Source organism: Ptychodera flava, chromosome 4 (genome assembly GCF_041260155.1).
Source record: "Ptychodera flava strain L36383 chromosome 4, AS_Pfla_20210202, whole genome shotgun sequence".
Classification (NCBI taxonomy): domain Eukaryota; kingdom Metazoa; phylum Hemichordata; class Enteropneusta; family Ptychoderidae; genus Ptychodera; species Ptychodera flava.
In genome coordinates, this window is record NC_091931.1 from 37,240,737 (window position 1) to 37,258,502 (window position 17,766).

General features: G+C 37.8%; 1 protein-coding gene across 1 annotated transcript; it reads left to right on the forward strand.

Moving 5' to 3' along the window:
* Nucleotides 1-5,556: 5,556 nt before the first annotated feature.
* On the forward strand, nt 5,557-13,807 carry LOC139131652 (histamine N-methyltransferase-like). The gene is made up of 3 exons (XM_070697805.1): nt 5,557-5,822; nt 8,921-9,234; nt 13,176-13,807. The coding sequence occupies exons 1-3, from the start codon at nt 5,612-5,614 to the stop codon at nt 13,233-13,235; spliced, it is 585 nt and encodes a 194-aa protein (XP_070553906.1). The 5' UTR covers nt 5,557-5,611; the 3' UTR covers nt 13,236-13,807.
* The last annotated feature ends 3,959 nt before the right edge of the window (nt 13,808-17,766 follow it).

Here is a 17,766-nt window from a genome sequence, read left to right on the forward strand (position 1 = left end):
AAGTCTTTCAATTCTGACGTATCGCAGTTGTCATGAGATTCATAACTGAAACTACATGGAGTGTCTTTCAGCTCACGTGACATAGATGCCTCTCTTGACTCTGTGAACGACCGTATTTCTGTCATCCAGGTCAAAGCGTTTCGCACAAAAGTAACACTAATACTTTCATAACTCGCTACAATGACTTTAATCACAAAATGACCCCCGCCAATCTGAGCACTGATCGCCCGGCGCGTGATTGAACGTGTGACGGTCAACATAGCAAAAATCATGGCCAATTGTCTAAGCTGTATAAATTTTCTCGATTTTTCGGGAATAATTTATGCGAAAGAATGGGCAGAACACCGTTGTTGTATAAACGTGACGACGTCTTTCGGTGTCTAACCCCTGACCTTAACAAAGTATGCATCACACAAGCACAATACAAAGGTTAAGTGACGAATTCGAGGTCACCATGATATATGCTGTCATAACTGTGTGTTTTAAGGGCCTAGTCGTGTGTTAAAGCATTAGTTTATTGAAGTGACGTATGGTCAAACATTCTATCCGACAAAAGAAATGATGAAAGGTAACCTCCTAGCCTAATGGACTCGTATGTCACTTTAGAAACAGATCTGAAACAAAGAGAATACAATACATATCAGCATAGGTGTAACAATATTTGGGAAGCAGACTGATCATAAAGTACGTTAACTTTATATAAGCAATCTTATGATCTTTTATTTGAAGAAATGCTCTCTTTCAGTAAATTCAGCTCTGCTTCTGCCATCGTTTCTTGAAATATTAAGATATTTAGATATCCGAAATTTATAGAGTCGGCTATAAAGTGCTTTATCGTCTAACTTTTTTTATAATTCACCAAACTCGCAAAAACAATAATGAACACACCTCCACTATTGACGACCCGTGATTTCAGATCTAACCTAAGATAATATCATTGGAGTCACTTTGATCACTCTCAGCATCAGATTGGATGCTGAATATAGTATCTGTCTTACATACAATAAAGGTATCGTTAGTGAGATTGTTACAAGTTACTAAAATACGTTACTATTCGTTCGCCTTCGCACAAAAAATGAACCGAGCCTTTGCGATAAACGAATACTCCTACAGATTGACTCAAAAAACATCGACAGTGGCATATAGAGGCAAACCCTGTTAAAAATAATGTTGAGGACCTCTCACGTACGCACCATTTTGTGATATGACGTCAACAAACGTAATTTTAATAGACCAGTGAGACAAGTACAACAGGAACTCCGAGTCTGAATTCAACCAAAAGAAATGTTTGCAAGTTTCTAAATATGCTAACATACGTTCTTCAATATCTTGCTATGAACAGTGATTTCTTCCGGTATATAATAATGGTGTGCTCTAGACTGTATTACGGCCCCATCCCCCAAGACAACAGACCATGCAAGGCCGTTCTCAGTTGAGCGCAGCTTATTTTAACAAGCCTAAGTTTCGCTACGCGTCAGCACTAGCCACGGAGCCTTGCTTGAGAGACTGTTGATAATTCACCTTTGGTATTGACTTCATTCGTTGGGTACAACTTCGCTATAACAATACTTTAGATGTAAAGTGTCATACTAATAGCTTTCTATTTCGCACTATACAAATTCATGAGGGAGTGAGACAAGGTTGCCCTCTGTTGCCATTACTGAATGGCAGCAGAAGTGCTAGCCAAACTTTTTCGTCAAGATAACAGCATAGCAGGTTACATTCTACAAGCTAGAAGATAAATAAACGTTATGCAGATGAAACAGCTTTAAACTTTGTGGATGTAGAAAATATTACACAGTCTTTGAAAACTTTCATTAATTTTGAAAAGCAACAGGTGAAAAGCTGAACATGAAGAAATCTGAAGGTTTATTGGCAGGGAGTTTCAAAAATCGCAACGAACAACGATAACATATTGAAGGAAGTAAGTATCCTGTTCTATGAAAAAAAATGGTCGAAAAGTACTATCTGAAGAATAAACGTTATCTGGAATGATCTGGTCTGAAATGATTATCTGGCTTGAACTATTGAAAATAATTGCAAAAATTAGAGAAGGTACAAAAAGACGTCATATACAAGAGGGGATTAAGACAGAATAAGCAATACTACTCAATTCTATTCCAGACTTCTAGAAAACAACTAGTCAAATCAAATGTATCGAGTGAAGACTGAAAAGGGCTTTTTTAATTCTTGGCTTAGATAAATATCGTCTGACAAAGAGTGATATTAAACAAAATCTCTTTATCGGAAATTGTTTTGATTAGAAATGACATGAAGGCAAATGTCAAATTTCAAATTGTCAAAATTGGACGGAGTACCTTACTCAGGCCAACTATTATAAAAAAAACTTCTTTATACGAACATTATTAACGGAGGGGGCTAAAGAGAAAATATTTCATCGGCTTTGTTTTCGCGGTCCCCGTGACGTTAGCTCAAATTTTCAGAGGCCCTCTCCGGTGCGAGAAAATGTTTTGTGTCCCCGAGCAGGGAACCTTATCAGGTCGTTAGTCATTAATGCAACTGATCAGGTACATGGCCGTAGGTTTCCTGTAAGCAAATTATGTTGTCTTCTTTTCTTCACCCAGGGAGCAAAATGACCCTCACATATTGATGTGACTGTATTTAGCGATCTAAATGATGCTGTCATATTTAAAAATCGTAAGCCCCAGTTTTTAGATTAGAAGCGTCTCATTTTCTTCAGGACAAAGCCAATGGTCACAGAGAAAGAATGTCACTGCCTTATCGCTTTACAAAGCGCCGCCTTCCTGTGGTTCAAAATAATTGAACGACCACAGAATAGATTTAGGACGTGACTTTGGCCTTGGTGGCGCTTTCCTGTTGCATGTTACGCAAGAAGAACATGAAAACGTAGTAGAAGGGAGATGTTTAAGACTTGTTTTATAGGTAAAAGAAGTTTCCCTTTATGTCCTCTAGTAGTGAATGGTGCCCTAAGAGAAACCACTTTGTTGTCGGCAAGCATGAAAGACCCCAACAATTGGTGAACACGCACTTTGGTAAAGGTGAATTGTGAGTGATGGTGAAAACATCCTGCGTGTTTTTTTTTTTGAAAGGTACCCCACATGCAAAGACATCAATAAATACTCGGCATTCAAATCATACGACCCGTAACTGTATTGAAGCTTGACAGAACTTGTTTTGTATTGAGTTACCCATTTCATTAGAACCCCAAAACAATACCGGTGCAAAGCAATCTGTCCTTGATGACCTGATGAACTCTCGACCATTTCATGACTCGGATGTTTGCCAGACACCGATTGCTCTCATTCTCTCATTGTGGGTTATTGAACCCAATGCAAACCGGACGACTGATGAGCACCAGCGACTGACAAAATAATATAAAAAATAGACATTAAAAAGCAGAAGCCATCCCCTGAGCAATGGGATAAAGGCTTTTTTGTGTCCAAACCTTGTAAGAGATTCTACAATATATCATGACATTCGACACAACAATGGCATTTCTTAATTAAACTTAATTCTATTTGTTTTTACCAATGCAAAGTTTATTCGTAGAACAAAATTAATTATTTCTCTTTTAACTTAATTTTATGTAGAACTTTTAAAATTGTCACATGACCATCCTTAAGAAAAGGACGTCATGGGAAACAGACTTTGTTTAAAAAATCGGAAATAAAAGCGCTTGATTGTGAAAATATTACAGCTGCCACACATAGGACATTGTTAGTTACACTGATTTAGACAGTTGTCAACTTCGAATTTTCTTTCGTGAGACGGTTCAATATGTAACTTCCTCCGAATAATACCAATGCAAGTATGAATTAGGTTGAAAATTTGGTGCAATATTGTTTAATTCGAGTGTTGAATATTCGAAAAACCGCGCTATCGGAGTTACGAAAGGAAGTACCCGATTACCGGGAAACCACCGACTGCCCGCTGTGATCCCAAGGATGAGAATAGACAGGTACTATTCAACGATGATAGGAAAGCTATAAAGGCTTTCATCGTTCCAAAATCTACAAACTTATTATTGTATCAGGAAGTTGCAAGGCTTCAATCGGTAAACCGACGCGCCAATATTGGGCACCAATTGTGTTCAGCTTGAAAGTTTCCAAGGTTAACTCGTTGAATGTCAATAGAACCGGTCAATAGGTGTGGTACTCTGACGATATTCATTCAATTTGTGTAATGTAGTGTCCTCTACTAAGGGAGCGTTCAGTTTTTACGGCCTGGGGGGGGGGCGGCAAAATCTTGTCGCCGGTGTTCAAAAAAATATAGACCCCCCTGCATTTTTTGTGAAAAAAAGATGACCCCCCCTTGTCTGACGAAAAAAATTGATGACCCCCCCCCCTAATAACAAAAATAACCAAAACCCATATGTCAAATTTACCCGTATGGTTTGGATTTGAACTCCGGTACGCGGCGCACTTTATTCGTGTATCAGAGATGCCAGTGACACAAACTTCTCAGCCACATCCATGCAAACGTCTGTTAATTAGGACGACTGTAAGGCAATTTTTAACTTCATTTCCATAGACAACTCATGTCCATGGACATTGTATAAAAGTAAACTTTATTGGAGTGGTTCGCCAAAGGCAGCCCTCCGGTTAAGAGGGTCATGGGCCATTACGTAAAGTCAACTTTATTCTAGTAGGCCACCAAAGGTGGCCCGCCGGTAAAGAGGGTCGATCATGGCTATTGCATAAAGTAGACTTTACCGGACAGGGCCGCTGAAGCTTAGGCGCGCGGCCATTACCATTATTCAGTGCGTGATCCCAGGGGTCCCTCAAAAATGTTTCTAATACAAGCCGCGGCTTCAATTGGGAATTTTATGGTAAGATTGCCGTGGGGTTTACATAAAGTTAATTTATTTTAGTGGGCCGCCGCAGGCGGCCCGCCGGTAAAGAGGGTCGATCATGGCCATTCCATGAAGTAAACCTAGAGGGTCACGGGTAATACATAATGTATATTAATTGTATTGGGCCGCCGAAGGCGGCCAGCCGGTAAAGAGGGTCGATCATGGCCATGGCATGAAGTGAACCTAATTGGAGTGGGCCGCCAAAGGCGTCTGCCTGTTAAGAGGGTCACGGGTAATGCATAATGTATATTAATTTTATTGAGCCACTGAAGGCGGCCCGCCGGTAAAGAGGGTCGATCATGGCCATGGCATAAAGTGAACTTTATTGTTGGTATTATATGTGGTGACCCCCCCTTTCCTACCAGTGAAAAAGCGATGACCCCCCCCCTTTGCGGATTCCAAAATTACAATGACCCCCCCCTGGATTTTGCCGGGGCCCCCCCCCCGGCCGTAAAAACTGAACGGTCCCTAAATATGTATTATGTACTGCCTTTTGTGTATAAATGAATAATCGCAATGATATATTATTCACAAAACTCGAAAAATCATGAAAACAGCGCCATTATTGACCACCAGTGAGATGAGAGCCCCGCAGAGCAGTCTTAGTAACCGAGATTTCCTGTCCTATGGCATATATCCGAGCCATAGAAATGACCTGTGGTGTGCGTCTGACCCCAAGAATGCAGAGCTATTTATGACACCAGGTGACCCCAGAATGAAAAGTCTAGGGTCCGGTTTGAACGGGTTCCATGGGAGTCACAAGGCATCATAATAACAATGGCAGCCGAAAGAACCATACGCAGTCTTTATCACGATCCCGAGTACTATGCCAAGTGCTTCCGAAAATTTGCCGAAAAGTCGTCCAAGTTTCAAGCTCTTTCACACTGGTTTGACTTCATTTTTTCGGACGTCGTCTTCGAGAAACTTAAACTGGTTAACATCAAATCCCAGTCGACTTTCAGAATGTTGGGAGTAGGGAGTGGATCAGGTCAGTATGCTGTACAGCAAAGAAACTGGGGAAAGGACACTAAAGGCTTAGTGCAAGGGTATTGGTCATGAATATTTCGTTGACTTCTCCGTTTGCACAATATGCAACAATCGGGAAGAGACGATGAATCGCTGTAAAGTACACAAGCACGGAATTTAATTGAGTACCAATGTGCATGGTTGACATTAGTTGGTTTTATATGTCGTAAGGTCGAGTAACATCGTGTGCTGTATGCAGTAGGTCACGTGTCACAAACATCTAATGTGTGCCGCGACATTTAAGTCATTGCTATTGATGATCAAAACATGGGTTTATTTCCCTGCATCAGGAAATAGGACAGGTCATCCCCTCCTTTTTGAAATTCGATGCAACCCATACAAGCAACAGGAAAATTTGCTAAAATCATGCTTAAGTCGAAAGGTTTTTATAGGCCTAGGGTGGGTCAGATTACCGGAAACATGCATGATCGTGTTTTATTTTGCCCAATATGTTCGTATATGTAATTTCAACAAGTAATAGCCATGATTTGATGTAGACCATAAAATGTCAAATTATCATACATGGGTGTCTATTCGACAAACTATTAACTATTTTCTTCCTTTAAAACAAGGTTAATCTTTTCATTTAGATGTGTTTTGGCTTTTCATCGAAAATGATGATTCACTATATATGACAGTCTATTAGAAAACTATGTCCAACATTTTTCCAATAAAAAAACTGGCAATATTTGTGCATGTATAGATGTTTGACAATCAATATTAATCTACTTGAATGGAATGTGATGGTTACAAACGCATATGTGCAAAATAAATTTGATATTTGAACTTCACCGAAAATGTTAATCTACTAAGCTTATGGTAGTCAATGAGAAAATACGGTAAGCCATGACTGATACGGATAGTTTTCAATCGGATTCGAACCCACAACATACGGCATCAGTCGCCTAGCTGAGAGGCCACAGACAGACCCGCTCGGCTAAATCTCCACTCCCAAAAAAGAGTGGTTCAATAGCCGGCTAAGTTGTTACATTTTTCTGACTGAGACCGCTCAACACGTTGTAGAGTTCGTGAAGCACTCACGCACGCATGCTCACTATCATACATCGCACATACACACTTTATCGAAGCGAAGAAACGAATTTCATCGCTTTTTACGAGGTCGAACATCATGTAGTCATGAGTATCTTAACAAGTTGCGATGTGCATTTAACATACTTACGATGTTGTCCTAGGAATTACCAGTGTTGACCTTGGCATTTAGCATGTCATGGCTTTCCATGAGAAAACTATGAACATTTTTTACAATGCAAAACTAGCTAAATATGTGCTCTTATAAATGATTAACGATTGATATAATTGTTCTCGATAAAATAGGGTGTTTGGAATTTCATCCAAAATCATTAATTCACTTCTCATGATAGTCTAGGTGCAAATTATTGAACATTTTCTCCTACAAAACTTGCTATATCTTCTTCGCATATATATATATATATATATATATATATATATATATATATATATATATATATATATATATATAATATATATATATCATATATCATATATCATATATCATATATATGTATTATATATGAGATAGCAAGTGAATATATACATATGAGATAGCAAGTGAATATTATATATATATATATATATATATATATATATATATATATATATATATATGCATGTATGTATGTATGTATGTATGTATGTATGTATATGTGTGTACGTGTGTGTATACATATTGTTTAATATCCACTTTAAGGCTGTATTAAGTTTCTGAACAAACAATAATAGTCTTCTCTGTACACTAACAAGCCAAACAATGAATGAAGGTAAACATTAAAGCATTTGTCCTTTTTCATTTTGAATAGCCAATTGTACTTTAAGTAATTGATAGAATAACGGTGGAATGCAATCTCATTTTAATCACATTAATAGAAGGCTTGCATAAAAGTGATAATTTGTGAAGGTATCAAGTGGACTGTGACACTAGTGGGGGGTCATCGTTTGAGCGCATGGAAATCGGGCAGTGTCACTTGTTTTCTTGCAAACACTGTAGAAGGGTTACTATTTTTCGTGCAGCGTCATTTTAAAAAGACACCATCCCTTGTAATATATGCCAAGTCCCCAAAGTATGGATGGCTGTGATGATTGACTCTGTACTCGCACTGTAAAGTTAAGTGTTCAAGGATAGAACACCAATTAAACGCCTTTTTGTAACACTTTTTGAACGCGTCTAGACGTTCAGAAATTTAACACTACGGGGATTTTTTAATGCTTATGTTTTTGATAGGAGGCTGTTAACACTGTTGGTATTTTCCTCTGACACATTTTACATATAAAGTGGAAATGTTTTTTTGCTCATTTTACAGTGAATTATTGTATTTTACTCTAGAAATGTTTGTATATTTTAGAATAAAATAATTTTACTGAATATCAGTGGTCTTTAATGTTATTTCAAGGCTTGAACACCCCCTGAACGCCCAAAATTAAAGGTGTTCAAAAAGCGCGCATCATGTGTTCTAGCCTTTAACACACTTATCGTTGAACGGCATCCATGCGTTCAAAAAGTGTTACAGCCCTTTGAACGCGTAAATGCATTCAATTTTTTGAACACATTTCATGTGCAACGTGTGTTCAGATATGGAACACCACGGTGTTCGATATAATGTCTGATGAACATTAGCGTTCAAAATCTGCACACGTGTGTTCAAAAATTGGATGTTGGTTGAACACGTAGTGTTAAATTTCTGAACGTCTAGACGCGTTCAAAAAGTGTTACAAAAATTGTAATTGGTGTTCTCCTTGAACACTTAACTTTATAGTGTAGCTAGTGGTCTGCTTAGTCAACTGCACACAATTCTGAAGTTAGTGCCACAAGGGGTTGACCTTAGTTTATCAGTAAGCAATGTGCTCGATATAGTCTGACTTCTGACAACAAGCATCAACAAGTCAGTGTTAACGAAATGAAGTGCGACCCAGGACACAAACTTCTGATGTAACTCTCTCCAATTATACATGAAATGACCTATTGTATGAACTGTGTCTCCAAATTCCTTCTAAGTTTAAATATTGTGAACATTTAATTAACAGGTGAAACTGATTTGATGATGATATCGCATCTGCAGAAGTTATTCCCGAGCATAGAGAACGTTGTTATAGAACCAACCCCCGACCTCGTGGAGAAGTATCGAAGCCTGTTCAAAGAGAAGCAGCACGTATGGGAGGGAGTCAAGACAAAATGGAGAGAGCAGACACTAGAGAGCTTTCAAACCTCGGTCGGCTCTACTGTTTCCTTTCACTTCATTAGTGCCATTCATTGCTTATATTACGTCGATGATTACAGAGCCACTATCTGTATGACTTGCTTGAAGATGGAGGAGTCATGGTCATCATCATGCTTGCAGGTAATAAGAGTAGAATTGATGAAGCCTCCGATAAATGCTAAATAAGTGAAAATACGCATAGAAAAAATAATAACACTCCTTGTTTGAAAAAGCAGAATGAATTCAATACAGTTTACTATTCTTTATTTCTTTGTTTGACGTATTAGTATGACGTCGACTTAAGATTATACTACCATATCCCGTTCATGGCATTTTAATTGGTCGAGCTGAACCATATGTGACTGACTACAAATATACAATAATGGTTTGTTTGCATACCCGTGAATATATGAATAATAATATTAACAACTCACAGAAGGTAAACATCGTAACTTTACAGCTGAAACGTAAATTGTGATTTGTACAAAGATCATAAGCAATTGCAAATAAAATGGAGCTCTTGTTGGACAAGTTTAGACACTTTTTCGAAACAAAATTCCGGATTTGCAATATTTTTACAGCGCGCGTAACAGCAGTGTGTCCACACATTGTTCAGTTAATACAGATTTTTGTAATACAAGTTCTGGGGCCCCTTTGTTTTTTGCCTGTGAAATTTTCGTATAATTTGACGGTTTTCTTGGGTTTGTTGATAATATAATTTAAATAACAGGCTCCCCCTGACCATTCACATTTGTTTATTGGCGCGAGCTTGACGAAAACCAGCCATTACCCATAATAATGTTAATGGTCAGGGCGTCTCCCTTTATTTCTATAGCATATGGATCCAGAAGGCATTGAATGTGTCACAAGCTGCGACAAAAAAAAATATCTCTGGAAAGGAACTGTCAATGTCAAAGGCAATATAAATTCACGATAACGCAAGAGAAACTTCCGAATATTCATTTTAAAGAGAATACGTATTCGAATAGCAAACCCATGATTACATCCATGGATTTATAGTATAATGTCAAATGTTATATGGAAAAGACTATCCCCTGCAATTATATTTGTTCCTATTGATCTACTATAAAAGGCTAAAAATAACATTTGAAACATAAAGGTAGAAAGCGCCTTGGGGACAGATATTTTGACTCTCCAGCTTTTTCAATTCTTTTCTGATCTTTTCTGATGGATGGATATCAAAATCTCCCAAACCGCTGCATGTATTAAGCCGATTTTTGGTTTTGATGCAATATGTGGTGTAGATGCGCTGTTTTTAAAATGAACTTGTTAATCTCATAAGCAATGAGGTAGGAAAAGGCTAAAATGGTCAAAAATTAAAACTCAGGAACTACTCATCCGATCATTGACATATTTGGTTTTTAGGTACCCCAGGCCACACTTATTAAATCGTATTGATTTAATGTCAATATTGGCCCCTTTATATTTTTAATGATTTTTTCTCTATTTTTGCCATTTAGTAAAACAATCTTCTTCTCTGAAACCAATGGTCCGATTGCGTTAAAAATTTGTTTACAGGTTCCTAAGGATGATCAAAATAGGATCCGTCGACATCATCCTGAAATTTGTCTATTGGTATTTTTGCCAATTTTTGCCATTTTTGGTATAAAACTCTTCTTTGAAAATGTCTATCCCATCACTTTCAAAGTAGGTGCATAGGTCATTATGAGGAAGAGCATTTCATATTGCTGGGTGTAAGATTGATTTGCACTAGCAGTGGAATTTTCTTGATAATCATTCTGTAGGAATGCAATGTCATGTATTTACTACTACTTAGTATTTCTGTAAAATGGGAGCACTGTGTCATCGACACTATTTTTTGAAAATGTAAAATTTTATTTTTCTCCATAGAGTTAACAGAGGGATGGCGGCCATTTTGAAATTTAAATATCAGTAAATCTTGAGTAATTTGTTTCTCTAGTATTAAAACTGTTCTAACCAATCTGATTAAAATCATATGTAGAGTACGGCGACGTCTACTTATGCGTACGAGGTATACTCTCGCTGTCTGTAGTGAGAGCCGACAGCAAGAGAATACCGTGCACGCATAAGTAGACGTCGCCGTATTCTACATCTGATTTTAATCAGATATACCTCCACCAACTCCACTTACAGACAATCAATGTTCAACAAATCTGAAATTTTGGCAAACCATAAGTCATTCATGGATAATTTTAATATTACAACAAAGGATGACCATAATAAGTTGCCTAGCTTATACTGGATACCAAAGCTCCACAAAACACCTTACAAAGCTAGGTTTATCGCAGGATCTTCAAAATGTTCAACAACAGAGTTATCGAAGATACTGACTTCTGTTCTTTGTACTGTTAAACGGGGACTTCAATCATACTGTGATGTTGTCTTTTCTCGGAGTGGTATAAATCAAATGTGGATATTAAAAAATTCGAAGGAACTCTTGGAAAATTTGAAATCAAGATCTGTTTCAAAAATAACATCTATTAAAACTTTCGATTTTTCCACATTGTATACCACAATACACCATGATAAATTGAAAGAACGCTTGAAAAACATCATCAACCAAGCATTTTTCTACAAAAACGGTTCACGCCGTTACAAATATGTGGTATTAGGGTATAATTCTACATATTTTGTTAAAAATATTACTAACGCGAAAGTGTTTTATACCGAGAAAGACATTATCAGTATGCTTGATTTCCTCATTGACAACATATTTGTTGAATTTGGAGGACGCATTTTCCAACAGTGTATAGGAATTCCCATGGGCACTAACTGTGCTCCCTTACTTGCCGACTTATTTCTGTTCTCATACGAGGCAGAATTTATCCAGAACCTTATCAAGCAGAAAAAGGTCTCTGTAGCTCGTACTTTCAACATTACATTTAGATACATAGACGATGTTATTTCATTGAATAACTCTGAATTCAGTAAATATCTCGCTATGATTTATCCAGAATTGGAGATTAAAGAGACTACAGAAACGGCCTCTTCTGGTTCATATCTGGACATTTTACTTGAATTTGACTCTAATGGTCACCTTTCTACTAGGCTATATGACAAGAGAGATGATTTCAACTTTAGTATTATTAATTTTCCACACCTCATCAGTAATATTCCACTCTCACCTGCTTATGGGGTATACATTTCCCAGCTTATTCGATATGCAAGAGCATGCAGTTCATATGGTGATTTTGTAGAGAGACATGGCCATCTCTCTTTCAAACTGTTAAATCAAGGTTATACCAGAGCAAGACTTGTCTCTACATTCAAACGCTTTTTTGGCAGGTATCGCAAGCTGGTTGATAAATACGATATCTCTCTTCGACAAATGATCACTGATGGCATCGGTGACATGGGGCCTTAGTTAGTGACCACTACCTATCTGACTTACAGATTGATATATGGCGGGTGCCACATGTGGGGCAGGATGCGCTTACTATTTTCGAAACACCTGACATCACTTCTTGGTCTTTTGGCCAGAGGTCCATATATCTTTCTTTCATGAATTTGACTTTGTTTGTGTACCGTCTGTTTACTGTCTGTTCTGTGCTGTTTTGTGTCTATGTTTACAACTATTGTCTTGCGAATTTTGACCTAGTGTTATTGGATTGTGGATTGGTATGATTGCGATTATTTTAATGTAAATGAAAATATACATACAGAAACTGATAACTCTCCTTGTTTGAAAAAAAGAAGAATGAATTCGATATGCTATTCTTTATCTCGTTATTCGACGTAACATAGTATAACTTCGAATTTAGAGCATAGATCCAGAAGGCATTGAATTTGTCACAAGCTGCGACACAAAATGTCGTCTTGAAAGGACCTGTCAATATCAGAGACAATATAAAACTCGCGATAACGAAAGAGAAATTTCCGAATATTCGTTTTAGAGCGAAGCAATAATTCGAACAGCAAACCTATGATCATTTCCATGCATTAATAGTATAATGTCAAATGTTATGAGAAAAGACTGTCCTCTGCAACTACAATAATTGTCCTTATTGATCTACTATAAAGACCAATTAAAAGTAACATTGGAAACATTAATTTCAAAATATCAATATTCTTTTCTGCAGACGACAGTGGATTTGCCAGACTTTGGAGGAAATTCCCTTACCTGGAAGACAGTCGCATGAAGTTCATAAATTCAGAGCATGTACGCAAAGCATTTGATGATATGGGAGTAAAGTACCTGTCCCTTCGCCAACGGTCTCGTGTTGTAGCTACCGAATGTTTCAAGGCTGACTCGGAGGCTGGAAATTTGGTATTGGATTTCTTGACTCAGGTGTTTCATTTTCGGAAAAAAGTGCCACCTGAGCTACAAGAGGAAATGCTCCATTATCTGGAAATCGACTGCTGCGATCCCCGTGATGAAGATGGGGAGATACTATTCAACAACGACAGGGAAACCATCATCGTTCAAAAGTCTGCACACTAGATACTGATGGTATTCGTACATTCGAATGATAGCTTGCAATGTCTCATCAGGCAAAGTGAAGTCCCTCCGTTGCAGAGTAGTTCTGTTAAGCTCGAAATTTCAAAAATTACCTGTCCGATTGTCAATCGAGAGGCTGGTCATGGAACCGGTCATTGCGTATGGACTTCTGAATCTTTTCATGTACTTGTTAATCATATGATGTAAATGTATGGCCATAATGCGTATGTTGATCAAATAAAAACAAGCACCATTAAGAATTTGAGAAGAAAAGCGAAGTTTCCATAGGGCGTTTCCTTTTGCCGTTTTCTAATTGGGTGACTTTATTCAAACATTTTCGTTTTATTTATTTATTTATTTGTTTGTTTCTTCTTCTCTTTTCCAATGCCTGCGTTTGTGTAAGTGTGTCATAAACTACGGAGTATGTAGATTGAAGGTCTGGGATAGGCATTTCAGAAATTATGTAAAGTCCGAACGTCCCTGGAAAAGATATGCAGCATTTGCTTGCCTATTTGAACACGGCAAAATCATATAAATGGTATTTTCAACGATGACGTAGCTGGTAAAATTTCACACTGGACGATTGTGCCAAGTATACCAGCGTTTACTGCTCTCTGTAAGTCATTGAGGATAACTATCAATGAGAGTTACATTTCGATTATCGTATTAACCAGAACATGGTATCGTGTCACTTTTTCACGTAAACTGGTACCCCAATCACTCCATGCACTCGATATATTGACGTGACATCATGATTTCATCTTTATGATATCGACGAAAAGGATTGGATTTCAGGTCACATCGAAATAAAATCAAGCGGCTGCACATTATTTTAGAAATTTGCATTCAACTCAATTAGCACTTTGATGTTGGCCTCGCCGATCTACTTCAGTGATTAGCTCATTTCCACAACCTGTAATAATCAAGGTTGGTCAGTGATCCACATTATTTTCTCTGACATCCTCCCGAAACGAACAGGACGCCGACATTTAAGCTTGCGAATTACGGGATATGCTAATGATGCTGCGCGAAATGTTGTGACCCTTCAAAAGTGTTTGCAGAAAAAATAGTGACCTTACCAAATTTTAATGCGCTAGAAACTATGACCCTTCTCCTCTTTTCACTGTCGAAATCAATAATATCTTAATTGACATATAATGTTTAACCTGACCTTTGACCTTTCAAAGAATTGTTTTTAAACTTTGTACTCACGTATTTTTTTATTATGCAAAGTTTCAATTGATTTAATCGAATTTAGATCACGATTCAAAATAGATACTTCTACTTCTGCGATGTATTCGTTGCTTCGCTTCGATAAAGTTTGTATGTGTGATGTGTGATAGTGAGCGCGCGTGCGTGAGTGCTTCACGAACTCTACAACGTGTGGAGCGGTCTCAGTCAGATAAATGTAACAACTTAGCCGGCTATTAAAGGTATACAGTTACCTTTAATCTAAATATGCCCATATATGGCCAAAGGGGCGTTCCTTGTATTCAAAATGCCAATGTGAGGGCGCTGTTTTTAAAAAGCGGCCACCCGCTTAAAATCTGTGATTGGTTAGATTTTCTGTTTCCATGCTAACTGTGGCAAAATTGGAACAGGTGACAGTATACCTTTAAACCACTCTTTATGAGTGGAGATTTAGCCGAGCGGTTCTCTCTGTGGCCTCTCCGCTGGGCGACTGATGCCGTTTGTTGAGGGTTCGAACCCGATTGGGAACTAGCCGTGACTTCTATCAGCTACTTGAAGTACATTTGATAGCAATTCAAAATTAACAAGAACAAAGGCTATGTTTACTTTCATGAATAGTTTGTCTTTTATTTGTACAGAGAGCACTATTATTGTTTGACGAGAAACGTATAATAGCTTAAAAGTCTACGTTTATTTATGAATTTGTTTTAAATGCAATACACATACTTCTTAGCGCATTGTACATATATAACTTAATTAAAAGTAGAATGATAAAAAGCACAGCCACACATCCATCACTAGATAAAAACAGCGAAATTAACGAAGGGAAGCTGTATAAAAATTATAAACAAAACTGAGTAAAAAAAGGCTTTAAATTCCACTTAAAACCGTCAAAGGTTCTACCTGCCTTGGTTTCTAACGGTAAATCATTCCAGAGAGCTGGCGCACAAACCGGAACGCTCTCTTAATCTTCTTGAAATTACCACGAAGCGGTCTTAAACATAATTTCTCACATAATTTCGTATGTCACTTTAGAAACAGAATCAGAAACAAATGGAATACTTAAGCAATAAAGCAAACCCAGCGACGGTATACCGCGAAATTTTGACCAGTTCACGACATATATGCACGAGCGATAGCGAGTGCATATATGAAGTGAACTGGTCAAAATCGAGTGGTATACCGTCGCTGGGTGTAATTTGAGTATTGCTATTATATCATAACAGTATATTGAAATTCTGGCGTGGAACGTCAAAATCAGATTTTTGCTCAAGCTGAGAGCTCGCGCGTATGCCAGCCGTGGTATATCGCCAATATACCACGGTTCTTTTCGAGTCTCGACCAATCAGATCTCTGTATTTGCACCATCAATATACTAGCATGATATAATATATATTATTGCCTGAATACATGGGTTTATGTGCCCGAGAGCAGGTGACAATTTGCGCGATGCCAGGAGGGTATATTGTCTCCTGCTGCGAGGGCACTTTAACCCGTGTATTTATGCGATATATCTTTATTACAGGTCTCTTCACAGTTACCGCTAGATGGCATTTAGTTACATGCAGGGCATTTTCTAACAATTTTACCATTTATCGACCAGCATCAAACAGATTTCAACGAAAGTCAAAATAGCAGAGCGCGCATTGATATTTTACATTTGGCGTTAAGCGTCTACTTTGACATCGAAAACGTCTAAGGGCTTCTCCTGACCAGGTAAAACGGAAACCGGTCAGTACATCGTTTACAAGCCCGCCAAGTACTCGGATGTTCCTATTCAAATCAATGCACTAATTTGCACTCACATCGAGGCATGTAATAAAATACACATCAGCATACGTGTAACAATATTTGGGAAGCAGGCTGATCATAAAGTACTTTTATATAAGCAATCTTGTGATCTTTTCTTTAAAGAAATGCTCTTTCAGTAAATTAAGCTCTGCTTCTGCCATCATATTCTTGAAATATTAAGATATTTAGATATCTGAAACTTATAGGATCGACCATAAAGTGCTTTATCGACTGCCATTTTCTTTATTCACTAAACTCGCAAAAACCACTGATGAACACACCTCAACTATTGACGGACCGTGATTTCACATCGAGCCTAAGATAATATTGTTGGAGTCACTTTAATCACTCTCAGCATCAGATTGGATGCTGAATATGGTATCTGTCTTACAAATAATAAAGGTATCTTTAGTGAGATTGTTACAAGTTACAAAAATACGTTACAATTCGATCGCCTTCGCACATAAAATGAGCTGAGCCCTTGCGATTAACAAATACTCCTACGGTTTGCCTCAAAAAAATAAAAATAATGTTGAAGACCTCTCACGCAAGCCCCAAACGACAGCTTGGCCATATTGATATGACGTCAACAAACGTAATTTTAATAGACCAGTGAGACAAGTACAACAGGAACTCCGAGTCTGAATTTAACCAAAAGAAATGTTTGCAAGTTTCTAAATATGCTAACATACGTTCTTCAACATCTTGCTATGAACAGTGATGTCTTCCGGTATGTAATAATAGTGTGCTCCTGACTCAATTACGGCCCCTTCCCCAAAAACAACAGACCATGCAAGGCCGCTCTCAGTTGAGCGCAGCTTACTTCAACAAGCCTAAGTTTCGCTGCCTTGCTTGGCAGACGGTTGATAATTCACCTTTGGTATTGACTTCATCCGTTGGGTACAACTTCGCAATAACAATACTTTAGATGTAAAGTGTCATACTAATAGCTTTCTATTTCGCATTATTCAAGTTCATGAGGGAGTGAGACAAGGGTGCCCTCTGTTATCATTACTGAATGGCAGCAGAAGTGCTAGCCAAACTTTTTCGTCAAGATAACAGCATAGCAGGTTACATTTTACAAGCTAGAAGATAAATTAACATTATGCAGATGGCACAACTTTAAACTTTATGGATGTAGGAAGTATTACACAGTCTTTGAAAACGTTCATCAATTTTGAAAAGCAACAGGTGCAAAGCTGAACATGAAAAAATCTGAAGGTTTATGGGCAGGGAGTTACAAAAACCGC